Genomic DNA, 18,940 nt, shown 5'->3' with positions numbered 1-18,940 from the left:
ATGGTTCAATTTTATTGCAATAATTTGCTTCCGCGTAGGGGTCTTTAGCAGTGGGAGGAAACTGGAGGACCCGGAGAAAACCCACGGGGTTGGACAGGTGACCCTACTCCTTGTCACATACAACCGGGGAATCGAAACCATGCCAGTTGACTCAATGACAGGCTTATAATTCAACGCGCAAGCGCACCCCCCTGCCAACTAACAAGCCAACTCTTATAGCAAAATGTCTAGTAGTTCGGATGGGACGGAAAAACGAGGTCCCGAGTACACATTGGCGTGCACGTAAAAGATCCCTTGACAGTTGGAATTTGATATAAGAGTAGGCTGTAGTGCCGCTGTCCGGGCAAAATTTCCCTCATAGCACACTGTATGGCATATGCCCGTCTTCATTAGCCCAGTTCGGAGCAGAACAGTAGGACGTTAAACCCCATTTCATTTCATTTCTTATAGCAAAAAGGTATGTGTAAGACAAGAATTAGAGTATTTTAACAGGTGTGTTGTTTCTCATTGTGGGGCCTTTACATTAGCAAAATCAGAGAGAGAGAGAGACAGAGAGAGAGAGAGAGTTCAACGTTCACTTGACCCAGACTAGGTAATTTTTGAACTAACATATGGTTCAATTCTATATAAGTAAGTTGCTTGTGCATAGGGGGCTTTGGAAGTGGATGGACAGGCGACCCTACACTTTGTCATGTACAAGCGGATAATGGAAATCACGCCACTTCACTTTATGACAGAACTTATCTTAAGCGCACATGTCAAAGCTTTAACCTCCCCCACCCCGAAATTCAGAGAGTAAAGACATGGTCACCAGTACAAAACTGCTGCATAATATGGTTTTATACAACTCATGTTTCATGTAGTTATGCTGTATTTAATGTTTAGTTTCAACAAATTTTAAAAATTTGACTCTTGCCAAAAATGGTTTAAAATTAAACATTAAATACAGAAACTAACTACACAATACACGAGTTGTAGTGATAGATTATCTATCTGTATATTCTGATGCTTTCTGATGCAATTTAGAATGAATAACGATCTGGTGAATTTGATTGTATTTTAGGATTTACCAGAGCTTTTGTCAGGTTTCAGACGAGAAATTAAAAGCTCATCAAGAATTGAATCTGCATGGCTTTACATGTGGGCGAGCTAAAGCTCCCCACAAATGTGAAGGCCTGCTTATTAAGTCCTGGTTGAATTAGGTTCTAGTTGAAATTTATGGAGAGCATTATCACAGTCATTGATAACCATCTAACTTAATCACCCTTTATAACATTGGGGACCGCAGTAAAGTTAAATTAATAAGATGCTGGCCCAGTAAGAGGTTTTGGGTTCACTTCCTGTATTAGCCAAGAAGTTTCTCAGGATTTTCTGGTGCAGTTTCCCCTTGTCAGTCATACAGGACAGAGACGGAGGGCCTAGAAAGAACAGTCAGTAGTCATTCGGATGGGATGATAAACCTATTTCCTGGAAATACAATGGCGTGCATGTAAAAGAACCTGTGCCAATTTGAAATCACAACAAGAGTAGGCCATAGCTCTGCTGTCCTGGCAAAATTTCCCTCATAGTACCCTGCACGTCGGACATTGAACCCCATTTCATTTCTTTATAACACTTGATGCTGGAATTTACTTACATAATGAGTTTCATCTTCTTCACTATATGCTAATTTTACTATTCCATAAGATCCCTGTAAAAATATAAATAACAAGAACATCAAATTCTAGCTATCACAGAAATATTAACTAGGGAATAAAAAAAATTGACTGTAATATGATATGCCACTTTCAATAGCACTTATTTTATATAATCCATGACATTTTCACAATTCCTTATATACCTGATATACCTTGGTAAATGAGATAATCCCCGGATTAACAGCAATATCATAGTAATAAATTTCAAATATTAAAGAAGTTGACGAGTAATACTGAATTTGAATGTAAAGTAGGGGAATTTATCTTAAGAGCTATTGGATTAAGATCATAAAGTATGTAAGTTATTTATTACTTTAATATTTTTTTTAAAGCATTATTGATAGCCTACATTATTGTTGCTTAATAAGCCACACCAATTCAGTATTGATAAATAAAAAGCCACTAATCATGTAAAAAATGTATAGAAATTTGGACCTAAAAGCATTTGAAACTAAGTGTTTCTGGTTTTTAAATAAATCTTTTTTCACAGAAAAATAAGAAAGAAAATTGTTGCAGATATTCCTGAAGAACATAAAAACAAACTGATGTAGCGTAATAAGGATAGTATTTAAATGTCTTTAGGGAGATATAGGTATTTTAATTGGGGATTTGAGGAGTTTTAATCCAAGTTGGTCAATGCTGGAAGTTCAGATGATTGCGTGTTTAAAGGAGTTAAACCACTTTGAATTATCTTCTTTGATTGGCATTTAATTGAACATATTAAAGGGACAATACCACTCTTGCTGGCTTGAAAGCTCCAGAAAATAAATAATATCTCTATCTAAGAACTAGATGTTTAAGTGTCCTACCTGTTGTGTAAATTATCCATTACATCCTATTTTACTTGTCCAGAGGGTTCGAAAATACTTTTAAATCGAAGTTTCATTTGAAAAGGTTTACGTTAGACATTTTAAACCATTATGTTGAATTTTTCAAAATTTTTAAAAAAGGTGTGTTAAGATGAAATTTGTATCATCAATTAATTGAAATATTCTAAAATAGTACAATTTGTTGACCAGAATAAAGATTGGGACATATTATTCAGTTACAACAAGAGTGGTATTGAGCCTTTAAACACAAGGTACAATTTTATAGATACACAAGTAATGAGTTTAATACTAAGCGACGTTTCGACGAGGATACTCTCGTCTTTATCAAGCAAATGATACAATGATGGAATAATGGGGGGGGAGAATCTGAAATGCCCCAAAGAATTTCAGGTTACAGACGACAGTGCCGGTGGTTTGCACGAATAAAATGAATAGTCAGACCTTTTATGCACTCAACCCTTTAAGTATCAATAATTTAATTAAATCAACCTATCCATACTATCATATATATTGTATTGGAGTTAAATCGGTAATAAACAACAATAACAACTTTAATGCTCCTTAACGACGTCACCTATGTAAAGGTAGGCTGCCAGGCAGTCAACAAGGGTTGTCACATATTTTTTCTTGTCAGTAATAAGAACATTTACAACACATGAAAATCTGACGAATAATAACCCATTAAGTAATTATCAGAAATCATTAGAATTTGTCTCAATTTTTTGTCTCATGAAATTAAGCAATTTATATTAACTTTAACCTCCAGAGGCACCGCAAGAATTTTCAAAGTGATCAAGGGAAATTTGAAAATTTAACTGCCGCAAATGTGCATGTGTTTTTCTGCTATTCAAGCCCGTGCATTAAGCAACTTCAAAGTTTCCAATTGGTTTGCAACCGAAATTCCACTCTATGCTGACCTGAATTACAACAATCCAATCAGACTGTTGCAGTTGCATTCACAAATAATAGGTCGATGCCCGAAAAATGTCACACAAAGTAGAGTGGCTCCAGACAAAATGTTTTAATCCACAGTCAATTCAGTATAAAATCGTGGTATTCAATTAAAAGAAAAGTAAAATTAGTGTTTTATCTTTACCCGTCTGCCCGAAAAGACAGATTACCTGAAAGTTAGGGGGACAGTCACCCCCCCCCCCCCCCGGCTCGAACGCCTATGGGTTTAACATCCACTCTACACAAACTAGGTTATTTTGGGACTATCATATGGGTCAATTTTATTTTAATAATTCACTTGCGTGTAGGAGTCTTTAGCAGTGGAAGGAAACCAGAGAACCCGTAGAAAACCTACAAGGATGGACAGGCAACCCTATTGCTTGTAATACGCCATGCACTTGACTCAATGACGAACCTTGTGATTTAATGAGCACACGTTAAACCACTAAACCAGTAGACCATCCATGCCCCTGAATCTTCGATTTAAAGCAGTTAAACCTCTTTGATTGAGTCAAGTATTTAATTTGGTTGATCCATGATCTGATGTGATATTTGATTATATTTTTTTAGAGAAACTACGGTAAGTGGAAGTCGGCTTGTTTGCTAAATCTTGTTTCATTTTTGTATCCAACAACTGATTATATCTTAACACTGTTTTTATCTTTAGACATAAAATTTTGAAGGAAAACAGATTGTTATCCCACCAAACAAATTACCTGTAACATATATAATACAATGAAATACATAATTTTATGTTTGACCCAGAAAGTCATGTCACCAGGTAACTATACCACATAAACTTTCCTTGTGACCAGGTCACTGGGTCATCACGTTTTGAAGGACCCAGTTACGGGGTCCTACTTCTATAATTATATAATTCCCTAGAAAAAAAGTTGGGATGGTAAGCAGGTGACCGTATCAACTAGTAACGAAAGGGTTCAGGCTGTTTTGAAGATTATAGTAACAAAACAATTTTCTATTTCTATTTTCTTGGCCAGGGCCCTTATTCACGAAAACTTAAACTAAGTTACAACCGAAATTTTAAGAAATACTGCAACTTCATTGGATATATGCAAATTGATTTTAATGGTCAGCCAATTGAATTGCAGTATTTCTTAAAATTTCGATTGTATCTTAGTTTAAGTTTTCGTGAATAAGGGCCCAGAGTGACAATGTCTCTTTAATGAAAAAATAAAAAGTATATTTTAAAAAAAAGTAAATTCAACTGATGTTTGTTATTTTATCTAAATCTGAACTTCTTATAGAAGCAATCTATTTATTTTCCTTTAATAGCAAAAAAATAATTGAGTTTTTTTTGCATCAGTCAATAGGACTATAGTTTTTGTTGAGATAAGTGTGGTACATCCATGCCCGAAGCTGTTAGTGAAGATAAAGTGTTAGCTAGACTGATAACGGACTGTGGAAGGAAAGTGTATAATCTTACTGTCAATATGTTATTGATAGAGGAATAAAGACCCGGTCATGGCTGCAAATTATGAAGCGACTGATTGTCACATTTCTCCGACAAAATGCTATGACTGATGATCAATTTCAGATAAATACAGCTCATCAATGAATCTTGGTCGAGGTACGAGGTAGTAAATACATCGTCTTGTTTCATACGTGTAAACACATTTTACAAAGTGAGTAATCTTCTCAAGTACAGAGAGATAAATGGGGTTTAACATTCACTCAACACAAACTAGGTCATTTCGGGACTAACTTATAGTTTAATTTATTTCAATAATTCGCTTGCGTGTAGGTGTCATTAGCAAGGAGAAGAAATCAGAGGCCCTGTAGAAAACCCACAAGGTTGGACAGGTGACCCCACTCCTTTTCATCGATGTAAAAAAAAATTTCAAAAGCCAGTCTATCTGTAGCCTGTTAGGCAAGGCTTCTTTAATCTAAGATGTGCTCCCTTGACTACATTCAAATTTATTTATACTGCAGAAGTTTACAAGTCAAAGGAGTACATCCAGGCAACTAAAGCTGTTGATCACGGCTTTCACTACAAGATATTGTTCAACTCAGAGTTACAAGATATCTTTAGATAAGAATAGAACAATTTATAGCATTATCCCAATTCATTAACCTTTACTGTTTTTTACATATAAAAACTATGAATTTCACTATATTGAGTGTCTAAAGGACTGCACAGCGCAGTGAACGATTACTGCTGGCCCCGAATCCATTTACTTGAATAGATATTTGTTGTTCATATCTTGCAATGTTTGTGTAGTTTGTCTTGTCCACAGGTTTGTCTTATTGGTTTTGTTTTGAAAGTAGTGCGGTTGTCTCCTGCACTTACTATTTGGGTTGATTTCTCAGGAACATCTAATTTCATTTAAATTGACTAACAGGTATATTTTCCTACAAGACCATTTCACTGACAGTCAATCCAGACTGGCAAATAGGACTGAAATGTGAGCCCAACTAATGACCCAACATTTCATTCATGGGTCTGCCTGACACAGACATTGTCTGGCAAAAATTCAGGCTTTGTCAGGCACAGTCCCTCTATGTCAATGCTTTTAATGATATTTGTACAGCATGGAGTTCAAAATGTCATTAATCTAAAATTATTATTTCCAGGTCTGTGATTTTAATTAACTGTAGGGGGTGTTGGTTGGCTGAATGGTCTGTCATTGAGTCAAGTTCCATGTTTTCAATTCTCCGCTTGTACGTGACAAGGAGTAGGGTTGCCTGTCCAACCTTGTGGGTTTTCTCCAGGTCTTCTGGGTTAATGCCACTGCTAAAGATCCATATGTGCAAGCGAATTATTAAAATAAAATTGCAACAAATGTTAGTCCCGAAATGATGTAGTTTGTGTCGATTGGACATTAAACCCCATTTCTTTCTCTCTTAATTAGCTGTAAGAAATACGTCTTCTATATCTATGCACATGTATATAGATTAAGTAAGTTTGTTGGAGTAGATGCTAGGTTTTAAGTATTTTCTAAAGGAATGTTGTCCCATAAGAACATGTGTTTTTACTCAATAACTGCACCCACTTACTTCATAACCTGAATATGTGCAACATATATAAAATATTCTGTAGACCTATTGGTTCTTGTTAATGTTTTTGTGATATACTTTATATACAAGGGATGAACAACCTCTAGTCTTGCACAGTGCATTCCTATGATAATAATAAACTATCAAAGTGAAATAAAGTAAGGCAGTAAACTTACTCATTATTTTTAGCGATTTTGTTATTTCTTTCACATCCTCATTAGCGAATGTTATTTTTTTCACATTATTTTATTTTCAGTTAAAAATATGGCTAATAAATCAAACTAAGAAAAATGATTTTTTTTTTCTGTAATCATATGCTTAATAGATCAAATTAGGAAAAACTTTTGTTCTGTAATTGTTCTACCAACATAGTTTTACAAGATGGGTGTACAAGAGTTGTATGGTGCATCTGAATTCATGTGTGAACAAACTGATGCATGGTTAATGTAAATAGTTGGCCACCCAGGCTTTATACCATACTCTGTATAAATTATCATGTAATTGTGTAATAAACCATGATCATTATGAACACATCTTATTATATAATATAAAATAATCTGTTATCAACCCCCCTACACTATAATTATACCCTGACATTCAAGACATTAATAGACATGCTTTCTTAGTTCCTATAATTGGTAAACATACATAAATATTATGTGAGTACTGTATTAAATTGAGAGGTATGGAAAATGGCATTTAAATGAATTTCATGCTCTGTCAATATTTATGTATTTATTTCATTATTTTATTTATTTATTATTATTATTCTAAGAAACAGATACATTTGTGGCAATCGGGGGGGGGGGGGAAATCTTTTACTCGATTTAAGGACTGTTATGTCATTATGATTAATTAAGCGTTATGTAAGATTTATATAGACCGAGCCGTGTTTGCTATAATAGTTCAAAAATAGATGATGACAAGCTAACAGTGAGGCTGATGTCCCCCGCCGAAAACCCAAAATAAACAGATGACACATATTGATTAATTACAAATTTATCTTTTTTAAAAGTATTCAGCAATCAAACTGATTATCTATACTTAGTCTAAGCATAAAATGTTCACAATCAAACTCAGTCAAGTTTAAACATTCTACCTCAAAAGCAGAGTTGTTATGTTCCGAAGTCTTGACTAATTAAATTGCTTATCGCTAGTTAGTCTAAGCAGAAAAGGCTAACTATCGAACTTAGTCACGGTTATGATGTAATGAAACTATACACCAAGTTTCATCACTGTCACTTAGTTATCATGTCCCAAAGCATCAACAATTAAATTGCTTATTTCTGCTTAACCTTATTTCTGCTTATCACTCTGCTTACACTAAGCAGAAAATGCTCATTATCGAAATTAGTCAAGGTAAGGATGTAATGAGACCATACACCAAGTTTCATCACTCTCACTTAATTAGAAGTAAAGTCCCAAAGAATCATCCACCAATCAAATTGCTTATCTCTTCTTTGAACTCCATCAAGGCATTGACCTAATAAACACATACACCAAGTTCGAACATTCTAGCTCAATTAGAAAGGGGACAAAAAATGAATATATTGAAAATATCAATCAAAGTGTTCAATAAGAAACAGTTATCCATTTTATTCTTAAATTCTTAAATTAATTAATCTGGCAGGTGTTCTGATCCATTTAGGTTTCTGCCACCCGATGGTCTAGAGAGTTGATTATAGACTTGTCATGTTAATAAATGTCTAAATAATAGTTTATATAACATCTGAAGCCAATTTAGCTCTTACACTGTACATAATGTATCTTAAAGTCCATGATTGTGCATTTTTTCGGATAATATTGAATTTTTTAAAGTTCCATCTAAGCCAAATTGTATTCAAATTGATTATTACACATTCAATTAAAGTCTCTATGTGCCACTTGCCTTTTTCCTCAAAAGAATTTTCACTGAAAAATCCATCAGAAGATTTTAGTGAAGAAAGCGTGCTACATGAGAAGGGGTAGAACAATAAGTACTAAAGGGTTCAGTGAGAGAGAGAGAGAGAGAGAGAGAGAGATGGAGAGGGAGAGATGGGGTTTAAAGTCCATTTTGGAACTAATTATGGTTCAATTTTATTCCAATAATTTGCCTGTGTATAGGGGTCTTTACCAGTGGGAGGAAACTCGAGGATCTAGAGAACACCCACAAGGTTGGCAAGCGACCCTACACCCTGTCTGGTACAAATGTGGGATCGAAACCAGATACTTGACTCAATGATAAATCCAAAGAGCATACCTAACCATTTGTCCACCCAACCAACCATCCTTGGTCAGTAAAATGACCATACACCAGAATTACACTTGTACATTATAACAATTCCAATTATGATCATTATTAATAATTTGTACAATATAGAAAAAATATTTATATGTTCTGCAGAAGAATGAAAGCTGGTAGTAGAAACAGTCAGGCACAATAAAACCTTTTATTCCTCATAATAAGAGAATATATAAAAATTGTAATCTTAGATCAGAGATAGTATATTGTACATTTGTAATGCTTTTAGTGATAGGAAACATTAAACGAAAATAAACATAGTCGTATGGATAATAACCATTAACAACCTGAATTACTTAGACTTAGAGCAACAGTCTGCTTAGGCCACACAAAACCACACTCCCGCATTCTTTTTTTATAAGGATTGTCTAAGAACAAGAATAATTTTTTCGTATGACCTAAATGATTTTGTTTAAACTAAGGCTCCAGCAATTTGATTTCCTCTTCTTCATGAACATATGTAAACATTTTTCTAATTATTTCTTTAAAAAAAATAGACTAATTTAAAAACCAAATCTTTGATTGCACTGTTTAAAAGATCTTAGCTATATTTTTTTTTAAATTTTGCAATTTAAAATCTGGTTTGGCTTGTGTATATTAAAGATCAGTTAATCATTGGTTTATAATCATGCTCCCTCTTATACTGTCTTTGTACCAGTAATGATTTAACAGATCACAAATTTTTGAGTTTTTGGCTTCATTGTGAGTGCTCTGAATTTGTACCCGTTCATAATTTTTGTACTGTCCTCAAGGGATGTATGATGCAATAAAATTCTATTCTATTCTTTTATATTGAAATGTTAACCTCCTTGCTTTTTTGTGTGCATTTTATAAAGGGAGAATATAAATATGATCCGTCCTCTCTTCTCATGACAACAAATTTTAACACTGTTATAAATATGTTATTCAGGTTGTCTGAATGGGATTGGGGAACAAGCTTAAACCATGTAAAACCCCTCTTCCTTTACCCATTATCATACGTCATACGTAAATAATCTTGATAATATCATAAATAATGTATTGGACGTTAAAATTGTAATAAACAACAACAGCTCCTTATATCATATTATTGCCTCTACCTCGTGCAGTGATACCAGAATACTTGTTAAAATGTTGTACTATTCAAGTGGCTAGCTAGTAATTGTTATCTATAAAGCTGTGCTTGGTTTACTTCAAGTGGTAGAAGATGGATATATGATTTATCTTATTGACAGAAGTTTTGGGTTTCTACTGTCCTGTATAATATGCATGGGCATGGATTTAGGGGGGGACAGGGGGGACAGGCCCCCCCTTAGAATCGGAAGGGGGGGGGCAAATAGGTCCCTGTCCCCCCCATGATTTTGATCACAAGGACAGATTTTTAGGTTTATGTCCACATGAATGTCCCGTTCTGAAGGCTATCTAACCACTGCCGTGGGTCTCACCACTGTAATTCATCTTCATGATACGCTCCTGCTTAATTGTAGGTAGTCAGTTTTACCATATCGTCATCATATTACCCCTAGTTACAGCTTTCATCGAAATAACACTGGTAAACTGTTCGTAATTATTACTTTGGTTTGGTAATGAAAGGTTCCAAGGTTCGTCCGTCCCCCCAAAAAATTATGACAAATCCACGCCCTTGATAATATGGTTTGTCTAGATTAGACAATGAGTGTTGGGTTTATTACTGTTTACTTTCTGAAAAGTTGTTGAGTAATTAACAGACTAATTAATAACTAAACATTGCTTAAAACAGTTCTAAACCCAACTACCCGACAGTAGAAACCCAAAGTTTTCTATGATTCTCAATAAACACTTTTCCAACAGTTGTTTGAAACTAAACATTAAATACAGAAATTCCTGCTAAAAAAGCAGAACTACACGATACACGAGTTATAGTGATAATGCTTTATTATATAAAATATCTTATAAATACTTATTCTATAAGATTGAAATTTAGATATTATAATGCATTACTATATAAAATGTCTTATAATTATTTTATTTTCCAAGATTTAAAATTAGATATTATAAATATATAATCATGTGAAATGTATTATAATTACGGTACTAATGTTAAGATGTAAAATTTGATCTTAAATTGCATTCACTATATGAAATGTCATTAAATTTCTTATCCTAAAATGTAAAATTAGATATCATAACGCATTATTTATAACTATATGAAATATTTTATAGTTAATTGTCCTTGTTTGTTATAAATTCCATACTCCTGCCTGCATATGTCATTGTCAATAAACAATTATTATTATCATTATTACATATATATGTTTATTGATGTATATAACCCAGCGTTTCACTATGAAACACAAAGTATAGAAAATCATTAATGAAGACATGTGCCTGTGATGTACACTTATATTGATTCCCGTAATCTAACAGATTCCAAGAAAACAAATATTCTATAATATTTACCTTTCCTATTTCATCCTTGAGTTTGTACTGATTTAACTGGGTATAGCCATCCCCATCCGACACAGACACTCGATGCGTCTCCATGGTAGGCTGTCGGCGTAATCGAGGAGAGCTTCGCGGGGAACCTGTTGGCGACCCGTACGGTGAATATGGCAATGAAGGAAATATAGGTCTCCTAGCATTGGATGTTGTTAATCTATCCTCTGAATGACTATAAACAACTTTCGGTGCCCTTCGCACATTTATCACATTAGTCGTACTATAGTCGTCAGTTCCATTAGGGTTAGCACCTTCTGAACTTAGAGTCGTGTAGGATGACCCAGTCTGTAATTCCGGATTGGTAAAGTCAACTAGCGTAGGAACGTTTAAATGTCCTGTAGAGTCTACAATTGCTATACTATGCCTTCTATATATATCTACAATATTATCTTGAAACACACTATCTATATTTTCCTCAGTTTCACTTGTTGAACTTCGACCTGAGTCACTTGTAATATTGGAACTTTTACGTCTAAGAGGATATTTTCTATGCACTTGAATATCGCCATTTTGTAAAACACTTTTAACAGAATTTTTGTAATTTTCTTTTTCGTTTTCAATATCAGTTTCTATAACCTGTTTTGGTACCGAATGACTTTTATGATAAATGTCATCTGTGCTGATACCTTTCTGTTGAAATAATACATTCTTTTGATTTTCTGTTAATTCTGCTATTTTCAGTTCTGGCTTGTCGATCATATCTTCAGAACCGTCCTGCCCTCGATCAAAGTGACAGTTTCTGAAAAAAAGATAAAAAACAGTAAAATAAAATAAAGAAAACACAAACATTTTAAACAATTAAGAAAAAATCTAACGTAACACACTAACTCTGCCATGTTTCATGTGAGTAGGCTACTATAGCTTGAAGGTAACAACTTCTATAAGACTTTCAACTTAAAACCAGTCATCCCATCAATACAAATCTCTTTCAAGTATTGAGAAATCATTTTATTATATCTCACCCCGGACATGGTCCATGTAGCACATATTGTCAACTCATACACGCCCAACAGACAAAAACTAGGCTATAAAATAGTTGAGTAGTCAATGAAGGTATGACACATGTAGAAATGAAAGTAGGTCAAGACAAAATATATTTATACAAGAACTTGAAACAAGGTTAATCACTAGTATTGTAATAAACTGGCTAAACATTAATCCTTCAGGATGTTCCAGTCGGTTTATTGTAGGCTATGATATACACCTACAGGTGGTTTTATATATACAGGATAAGATCAATTCTATACATAGAAACACCAATATGATATACACAGGTATTGACTTATAACTTATACTTGCATATATCACATCATCATTGAAGTACAGTATGGTACCAAGGTAACCTATGTAAAATAATTAGCACCTTATACCTAAACTTTGTTGCTGTGAAACACCTATATATTAACACCTACATATATCTATATACATATTTAAAATTAAACAAGAAGTAACTGAGAATATCATATATTACTTTAATATGTATATCATTATAATGAGGGGGATAGATAGCTTTAAATCCCTGTTCATGTATTATCACAAGCCTGCTAAAGGGCATATAATAGTATCAATGATTGATTCTATCTTGAGGATTTATCCATGGACCATGAGGATTACAAAACTGTTTCTCCACAATTTCTATTAATTCAATAAAATAAAGTAATAATAACAATGTTGCCCAGTCTCATTCAGCTTGACCATACATTTTTATTAATGTGGCATTATTTTCAATCTTGGGGCCTCATCCAGCTTACTATACTATTCAAAAAAAGTAGGGGATATTTGATTTTGGGGGCATAATACTAAAATATGCAAATGACTACGAAAAAAGTCACTATAGAACCTAACAGAAGAAACATTTCCAGTTACATGTGACGCCCAAACGCACCAATAGCTACCGCATGGAATGCAGGTGATGCTTGGGATCATCATGGGGGTCCAACCCAAGATTTGCACGACTCTGACTTTGAATGTTACAGTCATTGTGGCATTGAATTCCAAGGTGGAAACATCAGTTTAATTGTTTTAGTGACCAGAAAACAAATTTTGATATGCGTCAGCTTACCCAAAATGAAAGGTTACGTGCCCTTGGCATGCTACAGATCGGCACAACACAGGCGGTTGTGGCACGGACGATGAATGTTTCTCAGTCTGTCATAAGCAGGCTATGGTCCAGATACCGTGATACACAATCTGTACCGGACAGACCACGCTCAGGTCGACCAAGGGCGACAACCAAGCCCAGGATCGATTTATTCGTACCTTGGCCTTGAGAAATCGTGTCATCACAGCAAATCAGATCAGCGCTCGTCTTCAAACAGACACTGGTGTGAGAGTGAGTGGCCAGACGATTCGGAATCGACTGCATAGGGGTCACCTTCGCGCCCGACGTCCTCGCGTGATCCCTTGTTTGAGAGATCATCACATTCAGGCAAGACCTCGTTGGTGTAGGGATCGTCAACACTGGGATAATCGACGCTGGAGCAATGTGATGTTTTCAGATGAGTCAAGGTTCACTGTTGATTTTTTGGACAGACGTAGGAGGGTGTGGCGTCGTCGAAACGAGCGCTTCCAAGACGTTAACGTCATCAGACATGATCGATTTGGGGGTGGTTCTGTTATGATGTGGGGAGGCATCACTGTTGCTGGAAGAACGGCTTTACATGTTGTTGCAGGGCGTGTTACAGGCCAGTACTACCGGGACAACATCTTGGCAGTCCATGTTGTGCCGTTCGCACGACGTGATGGCCGCCGTTTCATCTTCCAGGATGACAACGCAAGATGTCACAGGGCCAGGATCGTTACAGGTTACCTCCAACAACAGAACATCACCACATTACCTTGGCCAGCACTGAGTCCCGACCTCTCCCCCATCGAGCATGTCTGAGACATGCTTGGACAGAGGTTACGTCAACGTCAACAACGTCCTGCCAATGTCCAAGAACTTGCTGCTGCGTTGCAACAGGAATGGGACAATCTGGACCAAAATGACCTTAGACGTCTCATTAGGAGTATGCCACGTCGGATCAATGCTTGTTTGGCAAACAGAGGGGGATTTACCCGTTACTGACTTGGTTGTGATGCTGTGGTAACTTTGCTGTTTGACCCCGGGTATCATTTTACCCTTATAATGGTCAGTCTGTGCCTTACTTAGTCTAACGATCATTTGGAATAAATCGATGAATGTGAACTTCATTTCATTTTGTCATTTGTTTCTTCGTCAGTTTCATTAGGTGACTTTAATAACACTTAAAAATCAAATATCCCCTACTTTTTTTGAATAGTATACTATATACCATTGAATTAATATGGCAGTAATTTAAATGTAGATAAGTATAAGTGTCTTATCCAGATTGACCATACATTGTTTTATTAATATGTCAGTAATTTAAATGTAGTAGTCTCATCCCGATTGACCACATATTTTCTATTAAATATGTCAAATGTAGTTTGAGTTTAAATGTAGTAGGAGTTTCATCTAGCTTGTCAATAATTGTTTTATACTGCAAAAAGTGTATCTTACTCCTAAACCCATGCATTTGGATTAACCAGTTTGTAATTCTAATTACAATGCTCCAGAGTAATGGGTATTTGTTTCTATGGTAAAGTTAACACCTCAGGTGAAACGTTGTAATAATCACACTGTTGTTTTACGAGTAAAACGCAAGCATAATACTAAAATATGCAAATGACTACGAAAAAAGTCACTATAGAACCTAACAGAAGAAACATTTCCAGTTACATGTGACGCCCAAACGCACCAATAGCTACCGCATGGAATGCAGGTGATGCTTGGGATCATCATGGGGGTCCAACCCAAGATTTGCACGACTCTGACTTTGAATGTTACAGTCATTGTGGCATTGAATTCCAAGGTGGAAACATCAGTTTAATTGTTTTAGTGACCAGAAAACAAATTTTGATATGCGTCAGCTTACCCAAAATGAAAGGTTACGTGCCCTTGGCATGCTACAGATCGGCACAACACAGGCGGTTGTGGCACGGACGATGAATGTTTCTCAGTCTGTCATAAGCAGGCTATGGTCCAGATACCGTGATACACAATCTGTACCGGACAGACCACGCTCAGGTCGACCAAGGGCGACAACCAAGCCCAGGATCGATTTATTCGTACCTTGGCCTTGAGAAATCGTGTCATCACAGCAAATCAGATCAGCGCTCGTCTTCAAACAGACACTGGTGTGAGAGTGAGTGGCCAGACGATTCGGAATCGACTGCATAGGGGTCACCTTCGCGCCCGACGTCCTCGCGTGATCCCTTGTTTGAGAGATCATCACATTCAGGCAAGACCTCGTTGGTGTAGGGATCGTCAACACTGGGATAATCGACGCTGGAGCAATGTGATGTTTTCAGATGAGTCAAGGTTCACTGTTGATTTTTTGGACAGACGTAGGAGGGTGTGGCGTCGTCGAAACGAGCGCTTCCAAGACGTTAACGTCATCAGACATGATCGATTTGGGGGTGGTTCTGTTATGATGTGGGGAGGCATCACTGTTGCTGGAAGAACGGCTTTACATGTTGTTGCAGGGCGTGTTACAGGCCAGTACTACCGGGACAACATCTTGGCAGTCCATGTTGTGCCGTTCGCACGACGTGATGGCCGCCGTTTCATCTTCCAGGATGACAACGCAAGATGTCACAGGGCCAGGATCGTTACAGGTTACCTCCAACAACAGAACATCACCACATTACCTTGGCCAGCACTGAGTCCCGACCTCTCCCCCATCGAGCATGTCTGAGACATGCTTGGACAGAGGTTACGTCAACGTCAACAACGTCCTGCCAATGTCCAAGAACTTGCTGCTGCGTTGCAACAGGAATGGGACAATCTGGACCAAAATGACCTTAGACGTCTCATTAGGAGTATGCCACGTCGGATCAATGCTTGTTTGGCAAACAGAGGGGGATTTACCCGTTACTGACTTGGTTGTGATGCTGTGGTAACTTTGCTGTTTGACCCCGGGTATCATTTTACCCTTATAATGGTCAGTCTGTGCCTTACTTAGTCTAACGATCATTTGGAATAAATCGATGAATGTGAACTTCATTTCATTTTGTCATTTGTTTCTTCGTCAGTTTCATTAGGTGACTTTAATAACACTTAAAAATCAAATATCCCCTACTTTTTTTGAATAGTATACTATATACCATTGAATTAATATGGCAGTAATTTAAATGTAGATAAGTATAAGTGTCTTATCCAGATTGACCATACATTGTTTTATTAATATGTCAGTAATTTAAATGTAGTAGTCTCATCCCGATTGACCACATATTTTCTATTAAATATGTCAAATGTAGTTTGAGTTTAAATGTAGTAGGAGTTTCATCTAGCTTGTCAATAATTGTTTTATACTGCAAAAAGTGTATCTTACTCCTAAACCCATGCATTTGGATTAACCACTTTGTCAATTTGAGGAGGATGACCTCGGGGCAAGATAATTAGCTCTTAATGTTAACTTTTCTTCTTCTGCAAATCAAAACAAATGTTGGAAGTATATCTGGATAAAATTATTTCTTAATAAGTGTAAATGGGTACATAAAGTAGCATGCAGAGGTGTAAAATGAGTAAAAGGCACCAATTTTGCTCAGACCAGTTTGTGTTACTACGTTCAATGTTAACAATGCAGATGTTATATATGAATGCCGTAATGATGTGATGTCACATGTAGACCTAAACTACAAATGAACATAAAGATTAGTCATCTTGCACAGATTTAAAAGAAGGCTTTTACATTAACACTTCTGAAACAAATTGCTAGTTTGTCTCCCATAACCATTTTTATTAATGAAATCTCCAGTCTACCTGAGGATGTAACACTCGTAATTTTTGCAACAAAGACTTTAACTGTTATAAAATATCTCTGACAAGTACTTGATCTATCTACTCTCTATTGATTATGTAGAAGAGCGTGTGACCAAGAAGTTTTTGATTGTTTTAGTTCGACACAAGATCAATAACACATCTCCAAATGAAGTGTTCAACATTAAACATGTATTATGTTTTATGGTCTAACCATCCTCGTAAGTTTTTTTTTTAACTTAATCATTTTGTCTCGAAGCCACAATGAAATCAAGATAAAAAGCTTGTCAAGATACCTCCATTTAAATTACGAAAGAAATCAGAGTGGTAATTCTTGACAGCTCAGAACGACTAAAAGATAGGCTGCCAGGCAACAAAACAGCTAAGTCATTTGAGCAGACAATAAAAGTCACGTATTTATTCTTGAGAAGGTAATGGGAGCACTAAATCTTATCAAGTGCAACAAACTCATAATAACAAGCCAACAGTAAGATTCATTTCCCACCCTTCCCCTCAATCCTAAAATAAATAGATGACACTCACTTATCTTTAAGTTAAATTACTTATCACTCTGCTTAACCTGAGCAGAAAATGCTCATAGTCGAACTTATATAAAGGTATAGATGTTGTCATACTCTACACCAAGTTTCATCAGCAGGATTATTGTGTTATAAAGTCTCAGACAAAACAAACTGCTTAGCCTAAGCAAAAATCTTTTAAAAATCTATCTAAAAACAATCACCAAATGAACATCTACTGATAGCAGATGGACAAACTTATTTTCGTTGAAAACATGTCTCTGTGTATATATTTTAAGTCAATCAGATGATCACGTAACCAACTAGAGAGTCCACATCTATGGAAGATGGCCTGGACTGACAGGCAAGAAACAACAATATAAAGCCACACTTCAATGTGGGCATATAAAAAGCTTCATTAACCCAGTTGGAACAGAACAGTAGGACATTAAATTTCATTTCATTTTATAACAATTTGTCATTTGAGTGGTCCACCTCCACAGTGTTAGGCAATCAAAGACTTCTGAAATAAAAGGTTTTGTCATGCTTTAAATGTCAAGGGAAAGGATGTTGTTATGAAACCATTATAAAAAGAATCACTAATTTCATTATCAAATAGAGAGGCTTTTTTAAAATTCTAATTACAATGCTCCAGAGTAATGGGTATTTGTTTCTATGGTAAAGTTAACACCTCAGGTGAAACGTTGTAATAATCACACTGTTGTTTTACGAGTAAAACGCAAGCAATCAATGACATTTAACAGCTAAAAAATGTAAAGAGAGTTTATTTCCTAATCCGTAAATGTTCGCTTCTATGACATCAATACCTTTCCCAATAACCTAAGGTCATCATGCTATTCTTTAGCAATCAACATGAATTGTCCGAGAAAGTACTTCAAGAGTGTTTGGAAACTAAGAAAAGTCTTAGTAGATTCATTTAGAGGGGGAAAATATCCATTGATTGATAGAAGATGACCTTTTCATTGCCCTAGGTTAAAAAGGGATGAAGTCATTGGCGGATACATGTAGCATTAAGTAGGAAGGCATGTTTCTTTTCTTGGTCAATTTATTGGTAAAACCATTGATTCAAGATTCAATGCAAAGGAAGAATATTTTTCAAAAAATAATAATGGGGTTTAACATCCTACATTTCTGCACCAAGTGGCCTAAAATGAACTAAAGCAAGAGTACACCAAATATATAATTGTTCCTACAAGGTAATAGGGGCTATTTCATTAAATTTTGGCATTTGCTTTACATACCACTTTAAACCCACTTTCATTTTCAGTGACGTGGGTTGACTGCTTTAAAACTGTATCGTTTACAAAAAACATTAAATATATTTTGAAATTAATGCCAGTATCAAATAA

The 18,940-nt window shown here is 35.7% G+C and overlaps 1 protein-coding gene across 3 annotated transcripts in view; it reads right to left on the bottom strand.

The window, feature by feature from the left end:
• The window catches only part of LOC126824224 (calcium/calmodulin-dependent protein kinase kinase 1), an 88,252-nt gene that overhangs the window by 29,072 nt on the left and 40,240 nt on the right, over positions 1-18,940 (bottom strand). For 2 of the 3 annotated variants that reach the window (XM_050553411.2, XM_050553413.1), the window contains exons 3-4: positions 11,193-11,970; positions 1,637-1,690 (exon numbers count right to left, since the gene is read on the bottom strand). In XM_050553411.2, coding sequence (XP_050409368.1) covers positions 1,637-1,690; positions 11,193-11,930 — 792 coding nt within the window. In that variant the 5' untranslated portion in view covers positions 11,931-11,970. Of the gene's footprint in view, positions 1-1,636; positions 1,691-11,192; positions 11,971-12,059; positions 12,199-18,940 lie in introns of those variants that run through there. The other variant, XM_050553410.2, reaches the window with a different exon arrangement.

The sequence above is a fragment of the Patella vulgata genome, chromosome 6, assembly GCF_932274485.2.
Source record: "Patella vulgata chromosome 6, xgPatVulg1.2, whole genome shotgun sequence".
Lineage (NCBI taxonomy): Eukaryota > Metazoa > Mollusca > Gastropoda > Patellidae > Patella > Patella vulgata.
Note: the sequence above shows the minus strand (reverse complement) of the source record. Positions and strands in the feature narration are given on the sequence as shown.